Consider the following 25,901-nt stretch of genomic DNA (forward strand, 5'->3'; position numbering starts at 1 on the left):
CAACTGTCTTATAGGCAGAAATTCAAACAGGATGTACCCGTGACTAGAACCATTCAACGCTGGTCTGACCAATCGGAATCCACGCTTCAAGATTGTTTTGATCACGCAGACTGGGATATGTTCCGGTCAGCCTCAGAGGAAAAACATCGATCTATACGCTGACTCGGTGAGGGTTTCCGGGATGATGGTGTTGATGTGAGCCATGACCAGCCTTTCAAAGCACTTCATGGCTACTGACGTGAGTGCTACCAGGCGGTAATCATTTAGGAAGGTTACCTTTGCATTCTTGGGGTCAGGGACTATGGTGGTCTGTTTGTAACATGTAGGTATTAGACTCGGTCAGGGAGAGGTTGAACATGTCAGTGAAGACACTTACCAGCTGGTCCACGCATGCTCTCAGTACACGCCTTGATAATCCATCTGGCCCCGCGGCCTTGTGAATGTTGACCTGTTTAACTTCTTATGGCTGCATCCCGCTACCGGGATCGATATGACAACAGGCAGTGAAAGTGCAGGGCGCCAAATTCAAACAACAGAAATCTCATAATTTAAAATTCCTCAAACACACATGTGTTTTATATAATTTTAAAGGTAATCTTGTTGTTAATCCCACCAAAGTGTCCGATTTCAAATATGCTTTTCAGCGAAAGCACTACAAACGATTATGTTAGGTCACCATCAAAACACAATAAACACAGCCATTTTTCCAGCGAAAGATAGCAGTCAGAAAAAGCAGAAATAGAGAAAATTAATCACTAACCTTTGATTATCTTCATCAGATGACACTCATAGGACTTGATGTTACACAATACATGCATGTTTTGTTTGATAAAGTTCATGTTTATAACAAAAATCTGAGTTTACATTGGCGCGTTACATTCACTAGTTCCAAAAACATCAAGTGATTTTGCATAGCCACATCGTTTCAACAGAAATACTCATCATAAATGTAGATGATAATACAAGTTATACACATGGAATTATAGATATACCTCTCCTTAATGCAACCGCTGTGTCAGATTTCAACAAAACTTTACGGAAAAAGCAAATCATGCAATAATCTGAGACGGAGCTCAGAACAATAGCCAAATTAGCCGCCATGTTGGGGTCAACAGAAACCAGAAAATACATGATACCTTACCTTTGATGAACTTCATCAGAATGCAGTCCTAGGAATCCCAGGTCCACAATAAATGCTTGATTTGTTCGATAATGTCCGTTATTTATGTCCAATTAGCTACTTTGGTTAGCGCCTTTGGTAAACAATTCCAAAGTCACAAAGCGCTTCCACTATAACGTGACGAAATGTCCAAACGTTCCGTAACAGTCAGTAGAAACATGTCAAACGATGTACTGAATCAATCTTTAGAATGTTGTTAACATACATCTTGAATAACGTTCCAACCGGAGAATTAGATTGACTTCAGAAGAGCGGTGGAACGGAGGTCCTCCTCATGTGAAGGCGCATGGTGAAAGAATGCTCAGCTCGTGGCAGTGATTTCTCATTCCTGTCTCCTTCGGCCCCTCTTCACATTAGAGTCATCAGACAAAGTGAAAACTCATCCATATCTCGCTGTAATTTCATTGAGAGCTTGGTTGAAAATCTGCCACCTCAGAAAAAATTCTAACAGGAAGTGGAACTTCTCAGGTTTTTGCCTGCCATATGAGTTCTGTTATACTCACAGACATAATTCAAACAGTTTTAGAAACTTCAGAGTGTTTTCTATCCAATACGAATAATAATATGCATATATTAGCAACTGGGACTGAGGAGCAGGCAGTTTACTATGGGCACCTCTGTGCACCTTTCATCCAAGCTACTCAATACTGCCCCTGCAGCCATAAGAAGTTAAAGGTCTTGCTCACATTGGCTACGGAGAGCGTGATCACACAGTCGTCCGGAACAGCTGGTGCTCTCATACATGCTTCAGTGTTGCTTGCCTTGAAGCGAGCATAAAAGGCATTTAGCTCCCCTGGTAGGCTCGCGTCACTGGGCAGCTCGCGGCTGGGTTTCCCTTTGTAGTCCTTAATAGTTTGCAAGCCCTGCCACATCCAACGAGCGCCAGAGCCGGTGTAGTAGGATTCAATCTTAGTCCTGTATTGATACGTTGCAGGTTTGATGGTTCGTCTGAGGGCATAGCGAGATTTCTTATAAGTGTCCGGATTAGTGTCCTGCTCATTGAAAGCAGCAGCTCTAGCCTTTAGCTCGGTGCGGATGTTGCCTGAAATCCATGGCTTCTGGTTGGGAAATGTACGTACGGTGGGGGTGAAGACATCAATGCACTTATTGATGAAGCGGGTGACTGAGGTGGATGAATCAAGGAACATACTCCAGTCTGTGCTAGCAAAACAGTCCTGTAAAGTAGCATCCGCGTCATCTGACCACTTAGAGCAGAATATATTGATAAAAGTCACCTTGTCCGAGAGAGATTTATGTTATGGTTATGAATTGAATTTATTTTGGGTAACAGACATGTACAATGTGGACCCAGAGGATACCACGTATTAATTATCAAAACATCACGCAAGTTTAAGCCTACATTCCCTAAGGGAAAAATGTATGGTGGAAAAATTATTGGAACCATTTCCCTGTTTGACCGGAAGGTTTTATGGCTATTATGACACCTCCACTGTGGGGCTCTATAGAACACTACTTTTGAGCAGCGGCCTACTGTAGTCCCATTCTACTGGTCTACATTATTTATTTATTTAACTAGGCAAGTCAGTTAAGAACAAATTCATATTTACAATGACGGCCTATGAACAGTGGGTTAACTGCCTTGTTCAGGGGCAGACCAGCGTTCAACACCATAGTGTCCACAAAGCTCATCACTAACCTAAGGGTGCGTGCTTAGTTCCCTTCTGTACTCCCTGTTCACCCATGACTGCATGGCCAGGCACGACTCCAACACCATCATCAAGTTTGCTGACGATACAACAGTGGTAGGCCTGATCACCGACAACAATGAGACAGCCTATAGGGAGGATGTCAGAGACCTGGCCGGGTGGTGCCAGGACAACAACCTCTCCCTCAACGTGATCAAGACAAAGGAGCTGATCGTGGACTATAGGAAAAGGAGGGTCGAACAGGCCCCCGTTAACATCGACGGGGCTGTAGTGGAGCAGGTCGAGAGTTTCAAGTTCCTTGGTGTCCACGTCACCAACAAACTATCATGGTCCAAACACACCAAGACAGTCGTAAAGAGGGCACGACAACACCTTTTCCCCCTCAGGAGGCTGAAAAGATTTGTCACGGGTCCCCAGATCTTCAAAAAGTTCTACAGCTGCACCATCGAGAGCATCCTGACCAGTTGCATCACTGCCTGTTATGGCAACTGCTCGGTATCCGACCGTAAGGCACTACAGAGGGTAGTGTGTACGGCCCAATACATCAATGGGGCCAAGCTTCCTGCCATCCAGGACCTTTATACCAGGAGGTGTCAGAGGAAGGCCCTAAAAATTGTCAAAGACTCCAGTCACCCTAGTCATAGACTGTTCTCTCTGCTAAAGCATAGCAAGCGGTCCCAGAGCGCCAAGTCTAGGACCAAAAAGCTCCTTAACAGCTTCTACCCCCAAGCCATAAGACTCCTGAACAATTAATCAAAATGGCCACCCGGACAATTTACATTGATTTTGCATTGCTGCTAATCACTGTCTATGTATAGTCACTTTACCACGACCTACAAATTACCGTTACGCCCTGTATATAGCCTTGTCATTGTTATGTCATTTTATTGTTACTTTTAATTACACTTTTTACTTGTTTAGTTAGAAAATATTTTCTTAACTCTATTTCTTGAACTGCATTGTTGGTTAAGGGCTTGTGAGTAAAGTGTGCACCTGTTGTTTTCAGCGCGATGTGACATATACAATCTGATTTGAATAAAAGGACTCATCGTAGATATAACCCGTTTTAGCATGGACATTACCATCGAGGGCTTCCACCATTTAAAAAAAAAAAAAAAAAAGTTGTCAACTGGGTGGGGATTCAAATGTGTTGGGAGCGATCGGGCCAATGATCAGAGAGCATTGTCTTCTTCAAAGTGGGTTGCCTATGGCAACGGCTTTAAGCTATATCACCGCCATCTAGTGGCCACAAGAGTTAGTTCAGGATTCCAGCACTGCAGGTGGCAGTAAATCACCAATGTAAGCTTTATGCTTTTTATCAAACACAAAGGAAGCAGGAAATGGACTACTTTTAAAATGGATATAGTCTCAATGACGCTACCTTGGCTGTCCGATGACATAATGACACTGATCCAAAGATGAGACCTCTATTTAAGTCTTACGGTTCTAGCAGTTGGTCCAGGGAAAAACACCAGATTGGACTGTCCCACGGCCAGCCGTTATGAAACACACAGGTCTCTCTGACAGCAGGCTGGTTTACCATGTTCTGTCTTCTGTCTGACGGGTCAATATATGTATAGTCCTGTAGCTGTAGTGGATGTAATGAACTGGTGTCTGTGTAGTTTGCTTCTTTCTCCTCTCCCCTCACACAAAAGTGAAATGTCCTCTCCTCTTCTCTCCCCTTCTCTCCAGCCAATACGGTGTGTGTTGACCCGGTGATCGAGGAGCATTTCCGTCGCAGCCTGGGGAGGAATTACAAGCAGCCGGAACCCGCCACTAACTCTGTGTCCATCACCGGTTCTGTGGACGACCACTTCACCAAGGCCTTAGGAGAGACCTGGCTGCAGATCAAAGCCAAAGGAAGCTCCTCCTCCTCCCCTGACTCGTCTCCCAACAGTCACATGGTCAACCACAACCACTCCCCCTCGGTTGTGTCCTGAAGGGAGGGACTAGAGTAGGCCAATCAGAGCCAGATATACCCCGCCCTGTTCACTGTAACCTACCACAGGGCTGGTTGAACCGCTACTGGGAGGGTGTTTTGGGGTTTTGCTCCAGCCCTGCACTAACGCCATCTAACACACCTGGAGCAAGATCCCCGAGGAGTAGCAGAGTTTAGATCGGGGTCGTATTCACTTAGTTTTCTGTTGTTATTTAGCTGTAATGTGCACAAATGCATACGACCCAGGTGTGCTTTATAACAGGGCTGGAGCAAAACCCTGCATCCTCCAGTTGCTCTCTAGCCGGGAAGAGGGGTTGGCCTCGGTCCCTGGTATAAGACTACCCTGAATGATTTTGGCCCCACAGAGAGCTGTGTTAGTAGCTAGCTATATAGCCATGTACATAACCATAGAGGGGGGGGGGGGGGGGTTCCTTTTTGTCATTTAGTTGGATTGTGTTATTTTGTAGGTTTGCGTTATTGGATGCCCAAAAACGTTGACAAGAAAAGCTAAACGTGAGGAAAGCGTTTGTTTCTATCCTATGGATTCTATATGGAGAAGCAGCTCAACCAACCAACCACATGCCTTCGTTACCAAAGAGAACTCGGATGCAAATCTGTCGCCCCATTTTAAAAAAAGAAAGAAAAATACATTATTTTTATTTCACCCATCCGATTTATTTGCCTTTCCATCTCTCTAGCACCCCACTGTAAAGTATCGTTTACCATCATCTACCCTTCTCCCCTCTCCTCTCCTCCCATCTCCTCTTCTCTCCTCTCTCCTCTACACTCTCTTCTCTCCTCTACCCTCTTCTCCCCTCTCCCATCTTCTCTCCTCTACCCTCTTCTCCCCTCTCCCATCTCCTCTTCTCTCCTCTACCCTCCTCTCCTCCTCTACCCTCATCTCTCCTCTACCCTCTTCTCTCCTCTTCTCTCCTCTTCTCTTCTCTTCTCTCCACTTCTCTCCTCTACCCTCTCCTCCTCTACCCTCATCTCTCCTCTACCCTCTTCTCTCCTCTTCTCTTCTCTTCTCTCCTCTTCTCTCTTCTCTTCTCTTCTCCTCTTCTCTCCTCTACCCTCTTCTCTCCTCTACCCTCTTCTCTCCTCTTCTCTCCTCTTCTCTTCTCTCCTCTTCTCTCCTCTACCCCCTTCTCTCCTCTACCCTCTCCTCTTCTCTCCTCTTCTCTCCTCTTCTCTTCTCTTCTCTCCTCTTCTCTCCTCTACCCTCTCCTCCTCTTCTCTCCTCGCTCCTCTACCCTCTCCTCTCCTCTCTCCTCTACCCTCCTCTTCCCTCCTCTAACCTCCTCTCCTCCTCTACCCTCCTCTCCCCCTCTCTCCCCCATTTTCTCCTATTTGTCCAGTTGTCCTGTACGTCAGTTATATGTGTACTTGAAAAGACAAGGCCGACTGATTTGCACTAATGTTGAGGGACCCGAGGTTGCATATCAACCTCCCGATGGACACGCTACACGCTACATGCTGATATAACATACTCTAGAACAATACTTTTAGAAGTTTAGAGATTCGGTTCTGTGATGTTGCATCATGTGGTCAAAATAGCCTTTTCTTTCTGGGACGGAGATGAGAGCAAGAGATGTATTTTTCTTTATTCTAACACTTGCTATTGTTGGTGTGTTGTCCTTTTTAAAATGTTCTATTCCTCCTGAGGCATTGTTGAATTTCCTCTGGTTTAGAATAGAGGGCTCCTCTCTCTCTGCAGCAGTGTGGTTGGTAGGTAGATTTGAGCTCTATGGTTTATAATAGAGAGCTCCTCTCTCCAGCAGTGTGGTTGGTAGGTAGATTTGGGCTCTATGGTTTATAATAGAGAGCTCCTCTCTCTCTGCAGCAGTGTGGTTGGTTGGTAGATTTGGGCTCTATGGTTTATAATAGAGAGCTCCTCTCTCTCTGCAGCAGTGTGGTTGGTTGGTAGATTTGGGCTCTATGGTTTATAATAGAGAGCTCCTCTCCAGCAGTGTGGTTGGTTGGTAGATTTGAGCTCTATGGTTTATTATAGAGAGCTCCTCTCTCTTTCCAGCAGTGTGGTTGGTAGGTAGATTTGGGCTCTATGGTTTATTATAGAGAGCTCCTCTCTCCAGCAGTGTGGTTGGTAGGTAGATTTGAGCTCTATGGTTTATTATAGAGAGCTCCTCTCTCTTTCCAGCAGTGTGGTTGGTAGGTAGATTTGAGCTCTATGGTTTATAATAGAGAGCTCCTCTCTCCAGCAGTGTGGTTGGTAGGTAGATTTGGGCTCTATGGTTTATAATAGAGAGCTCCTCTCTCTCTCCAGCAGTGTGGTTGGTAGGTAGATTTGAGCTCTATGGTTTATTATAGAGAGCTCCTCTCTCTCTGCAGCAGTGTGGTTGGTAGGTAGATTTGAGCTCTATGGTTTATAATAGAGAGCTCCTCTCTCTCTCCAGCAGTGTGGTTGGTAGGTAGATTTGGGCTCTATGGTTTATAATAGAGAGCTCCTCTCTCTCTCCAGCAGTGTGGTTGGTAGGTAGATTTGGGCTCTATGGTTTATAATAGAGAGCTCCTCTCTCCAGCAGTGTGGTTGGTAGGTAGATTTGAGCTCTATGGGTTGAAGGTTAGAACAAATAACCGTACAGAATAAGACATGTTTGTTTTTAAATAGCTGGTATCTATTCATGTTAATTAGACATTTCAATCTCAATACTAGACTTTCTTCTCGATGTATTTGTGTTCAGTAATAGTCGTAGATTACACTGCTGGTACAGTTGTACTCCATGTTATTATTTAGGTATCTTCAGTGATATTCTCTCTGGGAGCAGCCAGCTAGCGACAAAGTCACAGCGAGGACAGCCTCCTATACTGCTCTATCTGATCAGTTGGACGTCATGACGTCTCGACAACGTTAACATGACGTCTCGACAACGTTAACATGACGTCTCGACAACGTTAACATGACGTCTCGACAACGTTAACATGACGTCTCGACAACGTTAACACGACGTCTCTACAACGTTAACATGACGTCTCGACAACGTTAACATGACGTCTCGACAACGTTAACATGACGTCTCGACAACGTTAACACGACGTCTCGACAACGTTAACACAACGTCTCGACAACGTTAACACGACGTCTCGACAACGTTAACACGACGTCTCTACAACGTTAACACGACGTGTCTACAACGTTAACACGACGTGTCTACAACGTTAACACGACGTGTCTACAACGTTAACACGACGTGTCTAACGTTAACACGACGTCTCTACAACGTTAACATGACGTCTCTACAACGTTATTAATCATCCCTGGTTCAGGATGAGACAGCGTTTTTTTTTTCTTCCCATGACTGAATAAGAGAAAGGAATAAAACAACCGGCCAGAGAGATGGACCCAGACTCAACCACACGCTGATCATGATTCTGTTGAGACGGTTTCTTTTTATTTAGTATTTTCGATGTTTCTTCTTCTCTGATGAACAACTATGTTGTGTAGCGGTAGGTAGCGGTAGGTAGCCTGCTGCGGCTTGTGAAACTGACTCGTTTGAATAGCTCCTTTACCAACCTGTATCAAGGCAGCATACATTCCTTCATGTAGGAAACATCTAGTACAGGTGTTTTATTCTTCTCAGTAGAGCTACTAACTTATTAACGGAACGGTGTTGATTAGGGTTTTCGAAAAATCCAGAAATGTTTCCAAAATTCCTAGATTTCCCGGGAAATTCCGGTTGGAAGATTCTGGAAAAATCCAGGGATCCTCCAACCGGCTAGAATTTCTGGGAAAGAAGTTACCGGAAATGTACAACCTTAGTGGCGATTTGATAACTATGAGGTGCCAGAACATGGTAAAGATCTAAGGGTTTATGGGGCACTGTCCATCTTAACGCTTTAAAACCCTTTATACATGTCCTTTACATTCCATCATCACAACTCATATCCTTGGACATTTGAACATATTTACATTGACTAAGCTACACTTCCTAAATGCTACCCTATTTCCTAGGCAGTGCCCTACGTTTGGCCGGCCCTTCATGTCCTCCGAGGAAGACGAGCAGAAATGAGAGCGAGGCCAGGCGGGCTACATGGGAACGGACTCTTTTGACAATATTCTCTTTTGGTGCTTTTCTCAAACTTGTCTGTCCAAAAGGTAGTGCACTATGTAGGGAATAGGGAACCAATTTGGGGTGGAGCCGAAAACATATTTTTCTTGAGAGCCGGGATCCAGCTGCCAGTCAGTTGTTATTATTATTATTATTGTTGACTTTAATGTTTAATGAGTTTAGATGTAAAGAAACTCTTCTAATCTATAGTAGTTCATAACAGATGAATGATTGGTCTGTACTTTCTGTAAATGTTATATGAGAACGTTTTATTTAGGCCATTGTGGTGAAATGAACTGTCATTTTTAGTGCATGAACACAGAGGGAAGGGGACACTAGTGTCCCTTGAAGTCATTTATCCTAAAACACATTTCATTACCGTCACTAGGTAGTAGTAGGGTTGCTAATTTTCCAATACCTTTTCCCAAAAGTCCCAGGTTTTCTAGAAATCCCAGTTGGAAGATTCACAGGATCAGGAGGGGGAAAAGCAGAAAATGTGGGAATCCTCTAAACAGAATCTGGGAGTTTTTTGGGAAAGTTAACGGAATTTTGGAGTCTCTCACTTTTGTTCTGCTTCGGCAACACAATTCCCTATTCCCTACACGCTGTAGGAAAATCACTTCATGACAAAGTATTTTTTATATAGGTAACTATAAGACCATCATTACGCTGTGCGTAACGAAATGTACAGAGAAAATAAAAAATCATAGGTATTTTTGGAGGATCAATGAATTTGTTAATGATATGTAGCTATTTAATTTCCCTTTTTTTTTTTTGTCCAATCATGCATTTTATGACTTTTTGTTTTTGTTGTTAAAAAAAAAAGAAAGAAAAAAAAGTTGATCTTTTTTGTTTTGTTTTTTAGATGTTTAATTTTTTAATTTTTTAAAAGGTTAAAGTGCAGGAACACAGTAATAATATGAAAAAAACACTGCATTGATGATAGACACTTGTGTATTTTGGCAGTTATAATGCTGCATAAAGGCTACTCAGCAGACAGTCTACAAAGGCATAACGGTTATGTCCCAACAATCACCGGATTCCCTACATAGGGAAAAGTGCCATTTGTAACCAATCCTCTTTATTTCAACCATTTGCCTCTTGAGACAATTGAACAAAATATCGTTGTCATCCATCTTGTTTGGCTTCTTTTGTGATCCAGTAATAACAGGTATAGCCAGGTAGTCATCCAACCAGTTTGGGATAAAGATGCTACTGTATTAGCTATGTTATTTAATGGAAGATCCCAGGAAGACTGACTGTGTGTTTCCAAAATGGAACCCTTTTCCCTATATAGTCTACTAGTCAACAGCAGATACATAGGGAATTAGGTACCATTTCGGGATGCAACCCTAAATATTCAAGTTCCTTCACTTGGAAGCTGCACCAACATTGTAGTATTCTACTGTCCATGCTGTTAGTAAATCTGTGTTAAACCTTCGTTTTGTGGCCTTGTTCCTTCAACTAAAAAAGGTTTTGGCAGGCCACCTTTTTTGTACTTAAGTAGTATCGATGAACAATAAACTGCTCTTAAACCTCACGTTGTGTCTCGGCCTGGTCACTTATGTTATTAGTTATATTACTCGGTCTGGTCACTTATGTTATTAGTTATATTTCTCTGTCTGATCACTTATGTTATTAGTTATATTACTCTGTCTGGTCACTTATGTTATTAGTTATATTACTCTGTCTGGTCACTGTTATTGGTTATTACAGTTTATTACCAAGTCTCTAAACCCTGAGTCTGTCCCTAGCGTTAAATAATTACTGTTATTACCAAGTCACTAAACCCTGAGTCTGTCCCTAGCGTTAAATAATTACTGTTATTACCAAGTCTCTAAACCCTGAGTCTGTCCCTAGTGTTAAATAATTACTGTTATTACCAAGTCTCTAAACCCTGAGTCTGTCCCTAGTGTTAAATAATTACTGTTATTACCAAGTCACTAAACCCTGAGTCTGTCCCTAGTGTTAAATAATTACTGTTTATTACCAAGTCTCTAAACCCTGAGTCTGTCCCTAGTGTTAAATAATTACTGTTTATTACCAAGTCTCTAAACCCTGAGTCTGTCCCTAGTGTTAAATAATTACTGTTTATTACCAAGTCTCTAAACCCTGAGTCTGTCCCTAGTGTTAAATAATTACTGTTTATTACCAAGTCTCTAAACCCTGAGTCTGTCCCTAGTGTTAAATAATTACTGTTTATTACCAAGTCACTAAACCCTGAGTCTGTCCCTAGTGTTAAATAATGACTGTTTATTACCAAGTCCTACTGCCTGTGATCTGGTGGACTCACTAAACACACACTTCGTTTGTAAATGTCTGTGTTGGAGTGTGCCCTTGGCTATCTGTAAATAAAAGGAAACGTCTGGTTTGCTTAATATAAGGAATTTGAAGTGATTTATACTTTTACTTTTGATACTTAAGAATATTTAAAACTAAAATACTTTTGAACTTTAGTATTTTACTGGGTGACTTTCACTATTACTTGAGTCATTTTCTATTAAGGTATCTTTACATTTACTTAAGTATAACAATTGGGTACTTTTTATATATATATATATATATTTTTTTTTTGTTGGTGATTGAGATATACACTGACCAGACAGTTTATTAGGTACACCCATCTAGTACCAGGGTCAGACCCCCCCTTTGCCTCCTGAACAGACTGAATTGGTCCATTACTCTGCCATCAGCATGACGCACAGGAAGTGGGAGTCATCGGTGCAGGCGATGTATTATCACGCCTCATTTGTCCAGTGTTGGTGATGTCGCGGCCACTGGAGCCGCTGCTTCTTGTTCTTAGCTGATAGGAGTGGAACCCGGTGTGTTCTTCTGCTGCAATAGCCAATCAGTAACAAGGATCGACGAGTTGTGAGTTCCAAGATGTCGTTCTGCACATGACTGTTGTACTGTGCTGTTATTTGTCTGTTTGTGGCCCGCCTGTTAGTTTGTGAGATACTGTCTCCGGTGTGCCTGGGACCAACGATCATACCACAGTCACTTAAGTCACTTTTTGCCCATTCTAACGTTCAATCAAACAGTAACTGAATGCCTCAATGCCTGTCCGCCTGCATTTTCAAGTTTTGCCATAGATTTTCAAGCCAAAACTGTAACTTGGCCACTCTGGAACATTCAATGTCGCCTTGGTAAGCAACTCCAGTGTATATTTGGCCTTGTGTTTTAGGTTATTGTCCTGCTGAAAGGTGAATTAATCTCCCCGTGTCTGTTGGAAAGCAGACAACCAGCTTTTCCTCTAGGATTTAGTAGCTCTGTTACGTTTATTTTTTATCCTAAAAAACTCCCTAGTCCTTGCTGATAAGTATACCCATAACATGATGCAGCCTCCACCATGCTTGAAAATATGAAGTGGTACTCAGTGATGTGTTGGATTTGCCCCAAACATACCGCTTTGTATTCAGGACAAAAAGTTCAGTTTTTTGCCACATTTGTTGCAATATTACTTTTTGCATCCTGTTTGCAAGGATCTGTTTTGGAATATTTTTATTCTGTACAGGCTTCTTTTCACTCTGTCAATTAGTTTAGTACTGTGGAGTAACTACAGTGTTAACCCATTCTCAGTTTTCTCCTATCACAGCCGTTAAACTCTGTTTTAAAGTCACCATTGGCCTCATGGTGAAATCCCTGAGCGGTTTCCTTCCTCTCCGGCAACTGAGTTAGGAAGGACACCTGTATCTTTGTAGTGACTGGATGTATTGATACACCAGCCAAAGTGTAAATAACAACTTCGTCATGGTCAAACGGATATTCAAAATCTACCAATCGGTGCCCTTCTTTGCAAATCATTGGAAAACCTCCCTGGTCTTTGTGGTTGAAATTGACTTGAGGGACCTTACAGATAATTGTATGTGTTGGGATACAGAGATGTGGTAGCCAGTTAATGTTAAACCCTGAAATTCACTGCTCGACTGAGGGACCTGACAGGTAATTGTAGGTGTGGGGTACAGAGATGAGGTAGTCATTCAAAAATCATGTTAAACACTATTATTGCACACAGAGTCCATGCAACTTATTATGTGACTTGTTAAGCACATTTTTACTCCTGAGCCTATAAAGGGTTAAATACTTATTTACTCAATACATTTTTTTTAATTAGTTTGTAAACATTTCTGAAAACATAATTACACTTTGACATTATGGGGTGTGTTGATCAGTAACACAACATAATGTGGAAAAAGTCAAGGTGTGAAACCTTTCTGAAGACATTTGGAAAGTATTCAGACCCCTTTTTCCACATGTTATGGTCACTCTAACAGAGCTCCTCTGTGAAGATGGGAGAACCTTCCAGAAGGACAACAATCTCTGCAGCACTCCACCTATCAGGTCTTCATGGTAGTGGCCAGATGTGCCTTTTACTGAGGAGTTTGTCAAAAGGCACCTAAAGGATTTTTATTTAACCAGGTAGGCCAGTTGAGAACATGTTCTCATTTACAACTGCGACCTGGCCAAGATAAAGCAAAGCAGTTCGACACAGAGCTACACACAAACAAACGTACAGTCATTCTCTGGTCTGATGAAGCCAAAATTTAACTCCTAGGCCTGAATGCCAAGCGTCACATCTGGAGGAAACCTGGCAACATCCCTACGGTGAAGCATGGTGGTGACAGCATCATGCTGTGGGGATGTTTTTCAGCAGCAGGGACTGGGAGACTAGTCAGGATCAAGGCAAAGATTAACGGAGAAAAGTACAGAGAGATCCTTGATGAAAACCTGCTCCAGAGCGCTCAGGACCTCAGACTGGGGCGGAGGTTCACCTTCCAACAGGACAACGACCCTAAGCACACAGCCAAGACAATGCAGGAGTGGCTTCGGGACAAGTCTCAATGTCATTGAGTGGCCCAGCCAGAACCCGGACTTGAACCCAATCGAATATCTCAGGAGAGACCTGATAATATCTGTGTAGCGACGCTCCCCATCCAACCTGACAGGATCTGCAGAGAAGAATAATAAATACAAGTGTGCAGTGTCATACCCAAGAAGACTCGAGGCTGTAATCGCTGCTAAAAGGTGCTTCAACTAAGTTCTGAGTAAAGAGTCTGAATACTTATGTAAGTGTGATATTTTTTATTTGTAATACATTTTCAACATTTCTAAAAACCTGTTTTTCCTTTGTCATTGTGTATGTACACACCTGCTCTTTCCATGACAGACTGACCAGGTGAAAGCTATGATCCCTTGATGTCACCTGTTAAATCCACTTCAATCAGTGTAGATGAAGGGGAGGAGACGGGTTAATGATGGATTTTTAAGCCTTGAGACAATTGAAACATGGATGGTGTATCATTCAGAGGGTGAAGGAGCAAGACAAAAGATTTAAGTGCCTTTGAACGGGGTATGGTAGTAGGTGCCAGGCGCACCGGTATGAGTGTGTCAAGAACTGCAACGCTGCTGGGTTTTTCCACACTCAACAGTTTCCCGTGTGTATCAAGAATGGTCCACCACCCAAAGGACATCCAGCCAACTTGACACAACTGTTGGGAAGCATTGGAGTCAACATGGGCCAGCATCCCTGTGGAACACTTTCGACAGCTTGTAGAGACCACACCCCGATGAATTAATGCTGTTGTGAGGGCAAAAGATATTCAACTTAATATTAGGAAGGTGTTCTTAAATGTTTGGTACTCAGTGTATATAGGTGGTTGATGTAGATGAAATGAAGAGGACAATATCCATACAGGGAACATTTAATTTACGTCAAATATGGCTTTTATCTGTACTTGACAAAGATGTTACAAAAAAGTACAAGACGCGACATGACAACGTACAGAGTGGTGGCATCATTCTGTGTTTCACAGACCGTGGTACCTATCCTCAGGGTTGTAAAGCAGTTCCTATTGTATGTTGTACTGTATGTAGGTCTACATCAAGCCATATTTCCACAGTGTAATAATCTGGATGGACATAAATTAAGGGATGTAAATGTGTGAAAAGTCCCTGAAACTGGGATAGTAAAGGGCTTACATGTGTTACATATATATATACTGTATGTTACAGGAGAAGGTCAATTTGGGAAATATATACGTCCCCCGTAACAAATTTGAAACGGGAAAGGAGCCAGCATATATTACAAGTTAAATCAGTTGACAGACAGTGAGCTGGGTATGGGTCGTATCAGGACAACTTATCTGGGAAACAAATAACACAAATGATTCAAGATAGACTGAAAAGCATTTAAACATCTTTACATTCCCCTTCAGAACATAGAAGGTATAGAACAGAATGTCTCACCATATTAGTTGTCATGAGAGCGACACTGTTATAATGCGAGGGGTTCTCCCTTAACCCTACAGACATTCTATAATGCGAGGGGTTCTCCCTTAACCCTACAGACATTCTATAATGCGAGGGGTTCTCCCTTAACCCTACAGACATTCTATAATGCGAGGGGTTCTCCCTTAACCCTACAGACATTCTTTACATTTCAGATGTTTATTAGATGTTAATATTAAACCGTATCAGTAACGTTTTAAAGATGACGTTTTTTCATCCTTTCTGATGACACCCAACGTCAATTCAAACAGTTTCAGAAAATACTCGAAGACCCGATATTCTTAATTCAACTCTGACCATTTCAAATGTTGTTAGCCGTTATTTAAACTGTATCAGGGGGCATATATAAACACCAACTGGGGTTTAGAAAATAATAATAATAGTGAAGAAGGCCCATTATATATGTTCTGAACTCTGAACAGAAGAGATGAGAAGTGATGGCTTGTTGGAACGCAGTAGAATGGCTTGGGGACTGTGTTCCGTGTTCCGTGTTCCAATTCTAGAACTGTGAGGTTTCGGATTCCGTCCTCCCTCTCAGATGCTCTCATCATCACTCATGTCCCAGATCTAAAAGACAATAAAACAAACATAACAGAAATGAGATAAAGTGCTCACATGTAGAAGAGACAGAAGGAATGGGTTTGCTTCCATTTCAGAGAGACTGTACAGAAAGCCATCGCCAAGCCCTGAATGTGACCACAGATGATCCACTGTATTGACCCGATACTGTAGTGGCCTTTCTAACAAGGAAAATACATTTCTTTAAAAATGGCAGTTGGGAGGAGGCAAGATCATGTGGGACCATTCTATCCAATGAAGAGGCAGCTAGTGGTGGGACAGCAGGCACAACTGTTCCCACTAGTTACCACAGCCACAAAATAAAACTGGCTACCGTAAAAGATTTATTAAAACAAACATTTGCTTTTTGGTTTTCATTTAAAGGTTAGGTATAAGGTTAGCGGTGTGGTTAGGGAAAAAAATAACATTTAAAGACGAGAAATTGTAGAAATAGGTAGGCGTTATGACTGTGGTAACTAGTGATGACCAGGCACAACTCCGATATATAGTGTTTTTTCTCAAAGTTGCCGGGACGTCAAGTGTCCTACATTTATCAGTACACTGGTAACAACTTAATCATTATGAAACTTCTATTCCATCAAATAAACCTCACGTCGCAAATAAGCCATTACATTTTATTTTTTTTGTTGACACTCATTGTGACCCTTTACACAAAAAAAACACACAAATCACGTTTGTCACTACGAGTGACATGAAATATCTAGAAAAGTGCAGCTTTCAGAAACCTGAAATGTGATTAATACATTTTAGGACACTAAGAATGCTTTCCATTCCTTAAAAAGGGCGCCATTTGGGACGGGTAACAAACACTGATCTGCGGCATGTTGCCTGGCGATTAAGAGCATTGGGCCAGTAACTGAAAAGTCACTGGTTTGAATCCCAGAGCTGACGAGGTGAAAAGTCTGGCGATGTGTCCACCATAATGGCTCCTGTACGTTTCTCTGGATAAGAGCATCTACTAAACGACAAATTAAATTATTATTATTATTAAAAAATAAATAGTGTGTTTGAGTAGGATCAGGGACAGACTACCACACTGCCCGTGAGTGTTTGTTAAAACATAGTCACAAAGAGAAGGAAGGGGAGGAGACTGGTAGTCAGGTCTAGTAACTACAGCACCACTGTGGTAGTCAGGTCCAGTAACTACAGTACCACTGTGGTAGTCAGGTCCAGTAACTACAGTACCACTGTGGTAGTCAGGTCCAGTAACTACAGCACCACTGTGGTAGTCAGGTCTAGTAACTACAGCACCACTGTGGTAGTCAGGTCCAGTAACTACAGCACCACTGTGGTAGTCAGGTCCAGTAACTACAGCACCACTGTGGTAGTCAGGTCCAGTAACTACAGCACCACTGTGGTAGTCAGGTCCAGTAACTACAGCACCACTGTGGTAGTCAGGTCCAGTAACTACAGTACCACTGTGGTAGTCAGGTCCAGTAACTACAGCACCACTGTGGTAGTCAGGTCCAGTAACTACAGCACCACTGTGGTAGTCAGGTCCAGTAACTACAGCACCACTGTGGTAGTCAGGTCCAGTAACTACAGCACCACTGTGGTAGTCAGGTCCAGTAACTACAGCACCACTGTGGTAGTCAGGTCCAGTAACTACAGCACCACTGTGGTAGTCAGGTCCAGTAACTACAGCACCACTGTGGTAGTCAGGTCTAGTAACTATAGTACCACTGTGGTAGTCAGGTCCAGTAACTACAGCACCACTGTGGTAGTCAGGTCCAGTAACTACAGCACCACTGTGGTAGTCAGGTCCAGTAACTACAGCACCACTGTGGTAGTCAGGTCCAGTAACTACAGCACCACTGTGGTAGTCAGGTCTAGTAACTACAGCACCACTGTGGTAGTCAGGTCCAGTAACTACAGCACCACTGTGGTAGTCAGGTCCAGTAACTACAGCACCACTGTGGTAGTCAGGTCTAGTAACTACAGCACCACTGTGGTAGTCAGGTCTAGTAACTACAGCACCACTGTGGTAGTCAGGTCTAGTAACTACAGCACCACTGTGGTAGTCAGGTCCAGTAACTACAGCACCACTGTGGTAGTCAGGTCCAGTAACTACAGCACCACTGTGGTAGTCAGGTCCAGTAACTACAGCACCACTGTGGTAGTCAGGTCCAGTAACTACAGCACCACTGTGGTAGTCAGGTCTAGTAACTACAGCACCACTGTGGTAGTCAGGTCCAGTAACTACAGCACCACTGTGGTAGTCAGGTCCAGTAACTACAGCACCACTGTGGTAGTCAGGTCTAGTAACTACAGCACCACTGTGGTAGTCTGGTCTAGTAACTACAGTACCACTGTGGTAGTCAGGTCTAGTAACTACAGCACCACTGTGGTAGTCAGGTCCAGTAACTACAGCACCACTGTGGTAGTCAGGTCTAGTAACTACAGCACCACTGTGGTAGTCAGGTCCAGTAACTACAGCACCACTGTGGTAGTCAGGTCCAGTAACTACAGTACCACTGTGGTAGTCAGGTCCAGTAACTACAGCACCACTGTGGTAGTCAGGTCTAGTAACTACAGCACCACTGTGGTAGTCAGGTCCAGTAACTACAGCACCACTGTGGTAGTCAGGTCCAGTAACTACAGCACCACTGTGGTAGTCAGGTCCAGTAACTACAGCACCACTGTGGTAGTCAGGTCCAGTAACTACAGCACCACTGTGGTAGTCAGGTCCAGTAACTACAGCACCACTGTGGTAGTCAGGTCCAGTAACTACAGCACCACTGTGGTAGTCAGGTCCAGTAACTACAGCACCACTGTGGTAGTCAGGTCCAGTAACTACAGCACCACTGTGGTAGTCTGGTCCAGTAACTACAGCACCACTGTGGTAGTCAGGTCCAGTAACTACAGCACCACTGTGGTAGTCAGGTCCAGTAACTACAGCACCACTGTGGTAGTCAGGTCCAGTAACTACAGCACCACTGTGGCAGTCAGGTCTAGTAACTACAGCACCACTGTGGTAGTCAGGTCCAGTAACTACAGCACCACTGTGGTAGTCAGGTCCAGTAACTACAGCACCACTGTGGTAGTCAGGTCCAGTAACTACAGCACCACTGTGGTAGTCAGGTCCAGTAACTACAGCACCAATGTGGTAGTCAGGTCCAGTAACTACAGCACCAATGTGGTAGTCAGGTCCAGTAACTACAGCACCAATGTGGTAGTCAGGTCCAGTAACTACAGCACCACTGTGGTAGTCAGGTCCAGTAACTACAGCACCACTGTGGTAGTCAGGTCCAGTAACTACAGTACCACTGTGGTAGTCAGGTCCAGTAACTACAGCACCACTGTGGTAGTCAGGTCCAGTAACTACAGCACCACTGTGGTAGTCAGGTCCAGTAACTACAGCACCACTGTGGTAGTCAGGTCCAGTAACTACAGCACCACTGTGGTAGTCCCAGAGAGACACAGAGAAAAACCCTTTCTATCCCCGTCTGTGGTTTTGGCATGACGGCCCTGCCTTGGTTTTCAACAGGGAGTCTGCAAGAGAGAGGCTATAATTATGCACATCATTATCTTAATTACAGCCTACGGAGTGGGCCTTTACACAGCCTCCAGAGGAACAGAATTCAATAAGAGCTTAAATGGGCGTTTTACATGAGATCAATGTGGACATGATTGATATAGGTCCCTCCTGTGTTGTGACGATTGATATAGGTCTCTCCTGTGTTGTGACGATTGATATAGGTCCCTCCTGTGTTGTGACGATTGATATAGGTCCCTCCTGTGTTGTGACGATTGATATAGGTCCCTCCTGTGTTGTGACGATTGATATAGGTCCCCCCTGTGTTGTGACGATTGATATAGGTCCCTCCTGTGTTGTGACGATTGATATAGGTCCCTCCTGTGTTGTGACGATTGATATAGGTCCCTCCTGTGTTGTGACGATTGATATAGGTCCCTCCTGTGTTGTGACAATTGATACAGGTCTCTCCTGTGTTGTGACGATTGATATAGGTCGGTCTCTCCTGTGTTGTGATGATTGATATAGGTCCCTCCTGTGTTGTGACAATTGATACAGGTCTCTCCTGTGTTGTGACGATTGATATAGGTCGGTCTCTCCTGTGTTGTGACGATTGATATAGGTCCCTCCTGTGTTGTGACGATTGATATAGGTCCCTCCTGTGTTGTGACGATTGATATAGGTCCCTCCTGTGTTGTGACGATTGATATAGGTCCCCCCTGTGTTGTGACGATTGATATAGGTCCCCCCTGTGTTGTGACGATTGATATAGGTCCCTCCTGTGTTGTGACGATTGATATAGGTCCCTCCTGTGTTGTGACGATTGATATAGGTCCCTCCTGTGTTGTGACGATTGATATAGGTCCCTCCTGTGTTGTGACAATTGATACAGGTCTCTCCTGTGTTGTGACGATTGATACAGGTCTCTCCTGTGTTGTGACGATTGATATAGGTCGGTCTCTCCTGTGTTGTGATGATTGATATATAGTACCAGTCAAATGTTTGGACACACCAACACCTACTTTTTCTTTATTTTTACTATTTTTTACATTGTAGAATAATAGTGAAGACATCAAAACTAATGAAATAACACATATGGAATCATGTAGTAACGCAAACATGTATTTCCTTCTAAATTCAAGGCACTCTTAACCAGCATGGCTACCACAGCATTCTGCAGTGATACGCCATCCCATCTGGTTTGCACTTAGCGGGACAATCATTTGTTTTTCAACACCACAATGACCCAAAACACACCTCCAGGCTGTGTAAGGGCTTTATGACCAAGAAGGAGAGTGATGGAGTGCTGCATCAGATGACCTGGACTCCACAATCACCCAAGGAGGAGACCTATATCAATTGAGATGGTTTGGGATGAGTTGGACCGTAGAGTGAAGGTAAAGCAGCCAACAAGTGCTCAGCATATGTGGGAACTCCTTCAAAACTGTTGGAAAAGCATTCCAGGTGAAGCTGGTTAAGAGTGTGCAACGCTGTCATCAAGGCAAAGGGTGGCTACTTAGAAGAATCTCAAATTTGTTTAACACTTTTTTGGTTACTACATGATTCCATATGTGTTATTTCATAGTTTTGATGTCTTCACTATTATTCCACAATGTAGAAAATAGTAAAAATAAAGAAAAACCCTTGAATGAGTAGGTGTGTCCAAACTTTTGACTGGTACTGTATATCAATGAATTGGCGAGGGCACAAGAATCTCAAGTCAAATGTCTGTTTGCTGATGATCTGGTGCTTCTGTCCCCAACCAAGGTGGGCCTACAGCAGCACCTAGATCTTCTGCACAGATTCTGTCAGGGTAGGACAAAAATAGTGTTCCAAAAAAGGTCCAGTTGCCAGGACCACCAATACAAATTCCATCTAGACACTGTTGCCCTTAAAAAAAACGATACATACCTCGGCCTAAACATCAGCGCCACAGGTAACTTCCACAAAGCTGTGAACGAGCTGAGAGACAAGGCAAGAAGAGTGTTTTATGCCATCAAAAGGGACATACCGATCTGGCAAAAAATGCTTGACTCTGTTACAGAACCCATAGCCCTTTATGGTTGTGAGTTCTGGGGTCCGCTCACCAACCAAGAATTCGCAAAATGAGACAAACACCAAATTATGACTCTGCATCCAGAATTCTGCAAAAAATATCCTCCGTGTACAACGTAAAACACCAAATAATGCACGCCGAGCAGAATTAGGCCGATATCCGCTAATTATCAAAATACAGAAAGAACCGTTAAATTTTACAACCACCTAAAAGGAAGCGATTCCCAAACCTTCCATAACAAAGCCATCACCTACAAAGAAATAAACCTGGAGAAGAGTCCCCTAAGCAAGCTGCTCTGTTTGTGAACAGAGCCCCAGGACAGCCACACAATTAGACCCAACCAAATCATTAAAAAACAAAAAGATAATTACTTAACACATTGGAAAGATTTTACCAAAAAATTAGAATGCTATTTGGCCCTAAACAGAGAGTACACAGCGGCAGAATACCTGACCACTGTGACTGACCCAAACCTAAGGAAAGCTTTGACTATGTACAGACTCAGTGAGCATAGCCTTGCTATTGAGAATTGCCGCTGTAGGCAGACATGGCTCTCAAGAGAAGACAGGCTATGTGCACACTGTCCACAAAATGAGGTGGAAACTGAGCTGCACCTCCTGCCAAATGTATGACCATATTAGAGAGACATATTTCCCAGATTCAGATTACAAAGAACTCGAAAACAAATCAAATTTTGATAAACTCCCATATCTACTGGTTGAAATACCACAGTGTGCCATCACAGCAGCAATATTTGTGACCTGTTGCCACAAGAAAAGGGCAACCAATGAAGAACAAACACCATAGTAAATACAACCCATATTTATGCTCATTTATTTTCCTTTTGTACTTGCCATGCCAATAAAGCCCTTAAAATGAATTGTGAAACAGAGAGACGGGGAGAGAGGGAGGGAGAGAGACAGGGAGGGAGAGAGAAAGAGATAGAGACACGGGGAGAGAGACAGGGAGGGAGAGAGCGAGCGCTAAAGTGGGACATAACAGCACATTCATATCAAACAAAGTACCTTCATTGTTACTCTGTTGAGAGGGAGACAGCAAGAGAGAGAGAGGGGGAGACAGCGAGAGAGAGAGGGAGACAGCAAGAGAGAGAGAGGGGGAGACGGCGAGAGAGAGAGGGGGAGACGGCAAGAGAGAGAGGGAGACAGCAAGAGAGAGAGAGGGGGAGACGGCGAGAGAGAGAGGGGGAGACAGCGAGAGAGAGAGGGGGAGACAGCGAGAGAGAGAGGGAGACAGCGAGAGAGAGAGGGGGAGACAGCGAGAGAGAGAGGGAGACAGCGAGAGAGAGAGGGAGACAGCAAGAGAGAGAGGGGGAGACAGCAAGAGAGAGAGGGAGACAGCAAGAGAGAGAGGGGGAGACAGCGAGAGAGAGAGGGGGAGACAGCAAGAGAGAGAGGGGGAGACAGCAAGAGAGAGAGGGGGAGACAGCAAGAGAGAGAGGGGGAGACAGCAAGAGAGAGAGGGGGAGACAGCGAGAGAGAGAGGGGGAGACAGCGAGAGAGAGAGGGGGAGACAGCAAGAGAGAGAGGGGGAGACAGCAAGAGAGAGAGGGAGACAGCAAGAGAGAGAGGGAGACAGCAAGAGAGAGAGGGAGACAGCAAGAGAGAGAGGGAGACAGCAAGAGAGAGAGGGAGACAGCAAGAGAGAGGGGGAGACAGCAAGAGAGAGAGGGGGAGACAGCACGAGAGAGAGGGGGAGACAGCAAGAGAGAGAGGGGGAGACAGCGAGAGAGAGAGGGGGAGACAGCGAGAGAGAGAGGGGGAGACAGCAAGAGAGAGAGGGGGAGACAGCGAGAGAGAGAGGGGGAGACAGCAAGAGAGAGAGGGGGAGACAGCAAGAGAGAGAGGGGGAGACAGCAAGAGAGAGAGGGGGAGACAGCGAGAGAGAGAGGGGGAGACAGCGAGAGAGAGAGGGGGAGACAGCAAGAGAGAGAGGGGGAGACAGCAAGAGAGAGAGGGGGAGACAGCGAGAGAGAGAGGGAGACAGCAAGAGAGAGAGGGAGACAGCAAGAGAGAGAGGGGGAGACGGCGAGAGAGAGAGGGGGAGACGGCGAGAGAGAGAGGGGGAGACAGCGAGAGAGAGAGGGAGACAGCGAGAGAGAGAGGGAGACAGCAAGAGAGAGAGGGAGACAGCAAGAGAGAGAGGGAGACAGCAAGAGAGAGAGGGGGAGACAGCGAGAGAGAGAGGGGAGAGAGAGGGGCAGCGAGAGAGAGAGGGAGACAGCAAGAGAGAGAGGGGGAGACAGCAAGAGAGAGAGAGGGAGACAGCAAGAGAGAGAGGGAGACAGCAAGAGCGAGAGGGGGAGACAGCGAGAGAGAGAGAGGGGGAGACAGCGAGAGGGGGAGACAGCAAGAGAGAGAGGGAGACAGCGAGAGAGAGAGGGGGAGACAGCGAGAGAAAGAGGGGGAGACAGCAAGAGAGAGAGGGGGAGACAGCAAGAGAGAGAGGGGGAGACAGCAAGAGAGAGAGGGGGAGACAGCAAGAGAGAGAGGGGGAGACAGCAAGAGAGAGAGGGGGAGAGAGCGAGAGAGAGAGGGGGAGACAGAAAGAGAGAGAGAGAGGGGGAGACAGCAAGAGAGAGAGGGGGAGAGAGCGAGGGGGAGAGAGCGAGAGAGAGAGGGGGAGACAGAAAGAGAGAGAGAGAGGGGGAGACAGCAAGAGAGAGAGGGGGAGATGGCGAGAGAGAGAGGGGGAGACAGCAAGAGAGAGAGGGGGAGACAGCAAGAGAGAGAGGGGGAGAGAGCAAGAGAGAGAGGGGGAGAGAGCGAGAGAGAGAGGGGGAGACAGAAAGAGAGAGAGAGAGAGAGAGAGGGGGAGACAGCAAGAGAGAGGGGGAGAGAGCGAGAGAGAGAGGGGGAGACAGCAAGAGAGAGAGAGAGGGGGAGACAGCAAGAGAGAGAGGGGGAGACGGCGAGAGAGAGAGGGGGAGACAGCAAGAGAGAGAGGGGGAGAGAGCGAGGGGGAGAGAGCGAGAGAGAGAGGGGGAGACAGAAAGAGAGAGAGAGAGGGGGAGACAGCAAGAGAGAGAGGGGGAGACAGCAAGAGAGAGAGGGGGAGACAGACAGAGAGAGAGAGAGAGAGAGGGGGAGACAGCAAGAGAGAGGGGGAGAGAGCGAGAGAGAGAGGGGGAGACAGAAAGAGAGAGAGAGGGGGAGACAGCAAGAGAGAGAGGGGGAGACGGCGAGAGAGAGAGGGGGAGACAGCAAGAGAGAGAGAGAGGGGGAGACAGCAAGAGAGAGAGGGGGAGACAGCGAGAGAGAGAGGGGGAGACAGCAAGAGAGAGAGGGGGAGACAGCGAGAGAGAGAGGGGGAGACAGCAAGAGAGAGAGGGGGAGAGAGCGAGAGAGAGAGGGGAGAGAGCGAGAGAGAGAGAGAGGGGGAGACAGCGAGAGAGAGAGAGGGGGGAGACAGCAAGAGAGAGAGAGGGGGAGACAGCAAGAGAGAGAGAGGGGGAGACAGCAAGAGAGAGAGAGAGGGGGAGACAGCAAGAGAGAGAGGGGGAGACGGCGAGAGAGAGAGGGGGAGACGGCGAGAGAGAGAGGGGAGAGAGCGAGAGAGAGAGGGGGAGACGGCGAGAGAGAGAGGGGGAGACGGCGAGAGAGAGAGGGGGAGACGGCGAGAGAGAGGGGGAGAGAGCGAGAGAGAGAGGGGGAGACGGCGAGAAAGAGAGGGGGAGACAGTGATAGAGAGAGGAGGAGACAGCGAGAGAGAGAGGGGGAGACAGCAAGAGAGAGAGGGGGAGACAGCAAGAGAGAGAGGGGGAGACAGCGAGAGAGAGAGGGAGACAGCAAGAGAGAGAGGGAGACAGCAAGAGAGAGAGGGAGACAGCGAGAGAGAGAGGGAGACGGCGAGAGAGAGAGGGGGAGACAGCGAGAGAGAGAGGGAGACAGCGAGAGAGAGAGGGAGACAGCAAGAGAGAGAGGGAGACAGCAAGAGAGAGAGGGAGACAGCAAGAGAGAGAGGGGGAGACAGCGAGAGAGAGAGGGGGAGACAGCGAGAGAGAGAGGGAGACAGCAAGAGAGAGAGGGGGAGACAGCAAGAGAGAGAGAGGGAGACAGCAAGAGAGAGAGGGAGACAGCAAGAGCGAGAGGGGGAGACAGCGAGAGAGAGAGAGGGGGAGACAGCGAGAGGGGGAGACAGCAAGAGAGAGAGGGAGACAGCGAGAGAGAGAGGGGGAGACAGCGAGAGAAAGAGGGGGAGACAGCAAGAGAGAGAGGGGGAGACAGCAAGAGAGAGAGGGGGAGACAGCAAGAGAGAGAGGGGGAGACAGCAAGAGAGAGAGGGGGAGACAGCAAGAGAGAGAGGGGAGAGAGCGAGAGAGAGAGGGGGAGACAGAAAGAGAGAGAGAGAGGGGGAGACAGCAAGAGAGAGAGGGGGAGAGAGCGAGGGGGAGAGAGCGAGAGAGAGAGGGGGAGACAGAAAGAGAGAGAGAGAGGGGGAGACAGCAAGAGAGAGAGGGGGAGATGGCGAGAGAGAGAGGGGGAGACAGCAAGAGAGAGAGGGGGAGACAGCAAGAGAGAGAGGGGGAGAGAGCAAGAGAGAGAGGGGGAGAGAGCGAGAGAGAGAGGGGGAGACAGAAAGAGAGAGAGAGAGAGAGAGAGGGGGAGACAGCAAGAGAGAGGGGGAGAGAGC

The 25,901-nt window shown here is 45.6% G+C and overlaps 2 protein-coding genes across 4 annotated transcripts in view; one reads left to right on the plus strand and one right to left on the minus strand.

Moving 5' to 3' along the window:
- The window catches only part of vgll4b (vestigial-like family member 4b), a 115,112-nt gene extending 104,719 nt beyond the window's left edge, over positions 1 to 10,393 (plus strand). For both annotated transcript variants that reach the window (XM_071336922.1, XM_071336921.1), the window contains one exon: positions 4,540 to 10,393. In XM_071336922.1, coding sequence (XP_071193023.1) covers positions 4,540 to 4,787 — 248 coding nt within the window. In that variant the 3' untranslated portion in view covers positions 4,788 to 10,393. The remainder of the gene's footprint in view (positions 1 to 4,539) is intronic.
- Positions 10,394 to 14,539: 4,146 nt separating this feature from the next.
- Positions 14,540 to 25,901, minus strand: part of atg7 (ATG7 autophagy related 7 homolog (S. cerevisiae)) — a 97,146-nt gene continuing 85,784 nt past the window's right edge. Inside the window, exons 19-20 of one of the 2 annotated variants that reach the window (XR_011667302.1) lie at positions 15,272 to 15,708; positions 14,540 to 15,155 (exon numbers count right to left, since the gene is read on the minus strand). Coding sequence is in view for 1 of the 2 variants with exons in the window: in XM_071336955.1 (XP_071193056.1) it covers positions 15,676 to 15,708 (33 nt within the window). In the remaining variant the exon portion in view is untranslated. Of the gene's footprint in view, positions 15,156 to 15,241; positions 15,709 to 25,901 lie in introns of those variants that run through there. The other variant, XM_071336955.1, reaches the window with a different exon arrangement.

Source organism: Salvelinus alpinus, chromosome 12 (assembly GCF_045679555.1).
Source record: "Salvelinus alpinus chromosome 12, SLU_Salpinus.1, whole genome shotgun sequence".
NCBI classification, from domain to species: domain Eukaryota; kingdom Metazoa; phylum Chordata; class Actinopteri; order Salmoniformes; family Salmonidae; genus Salvelinus; species Salvelinus alpinus.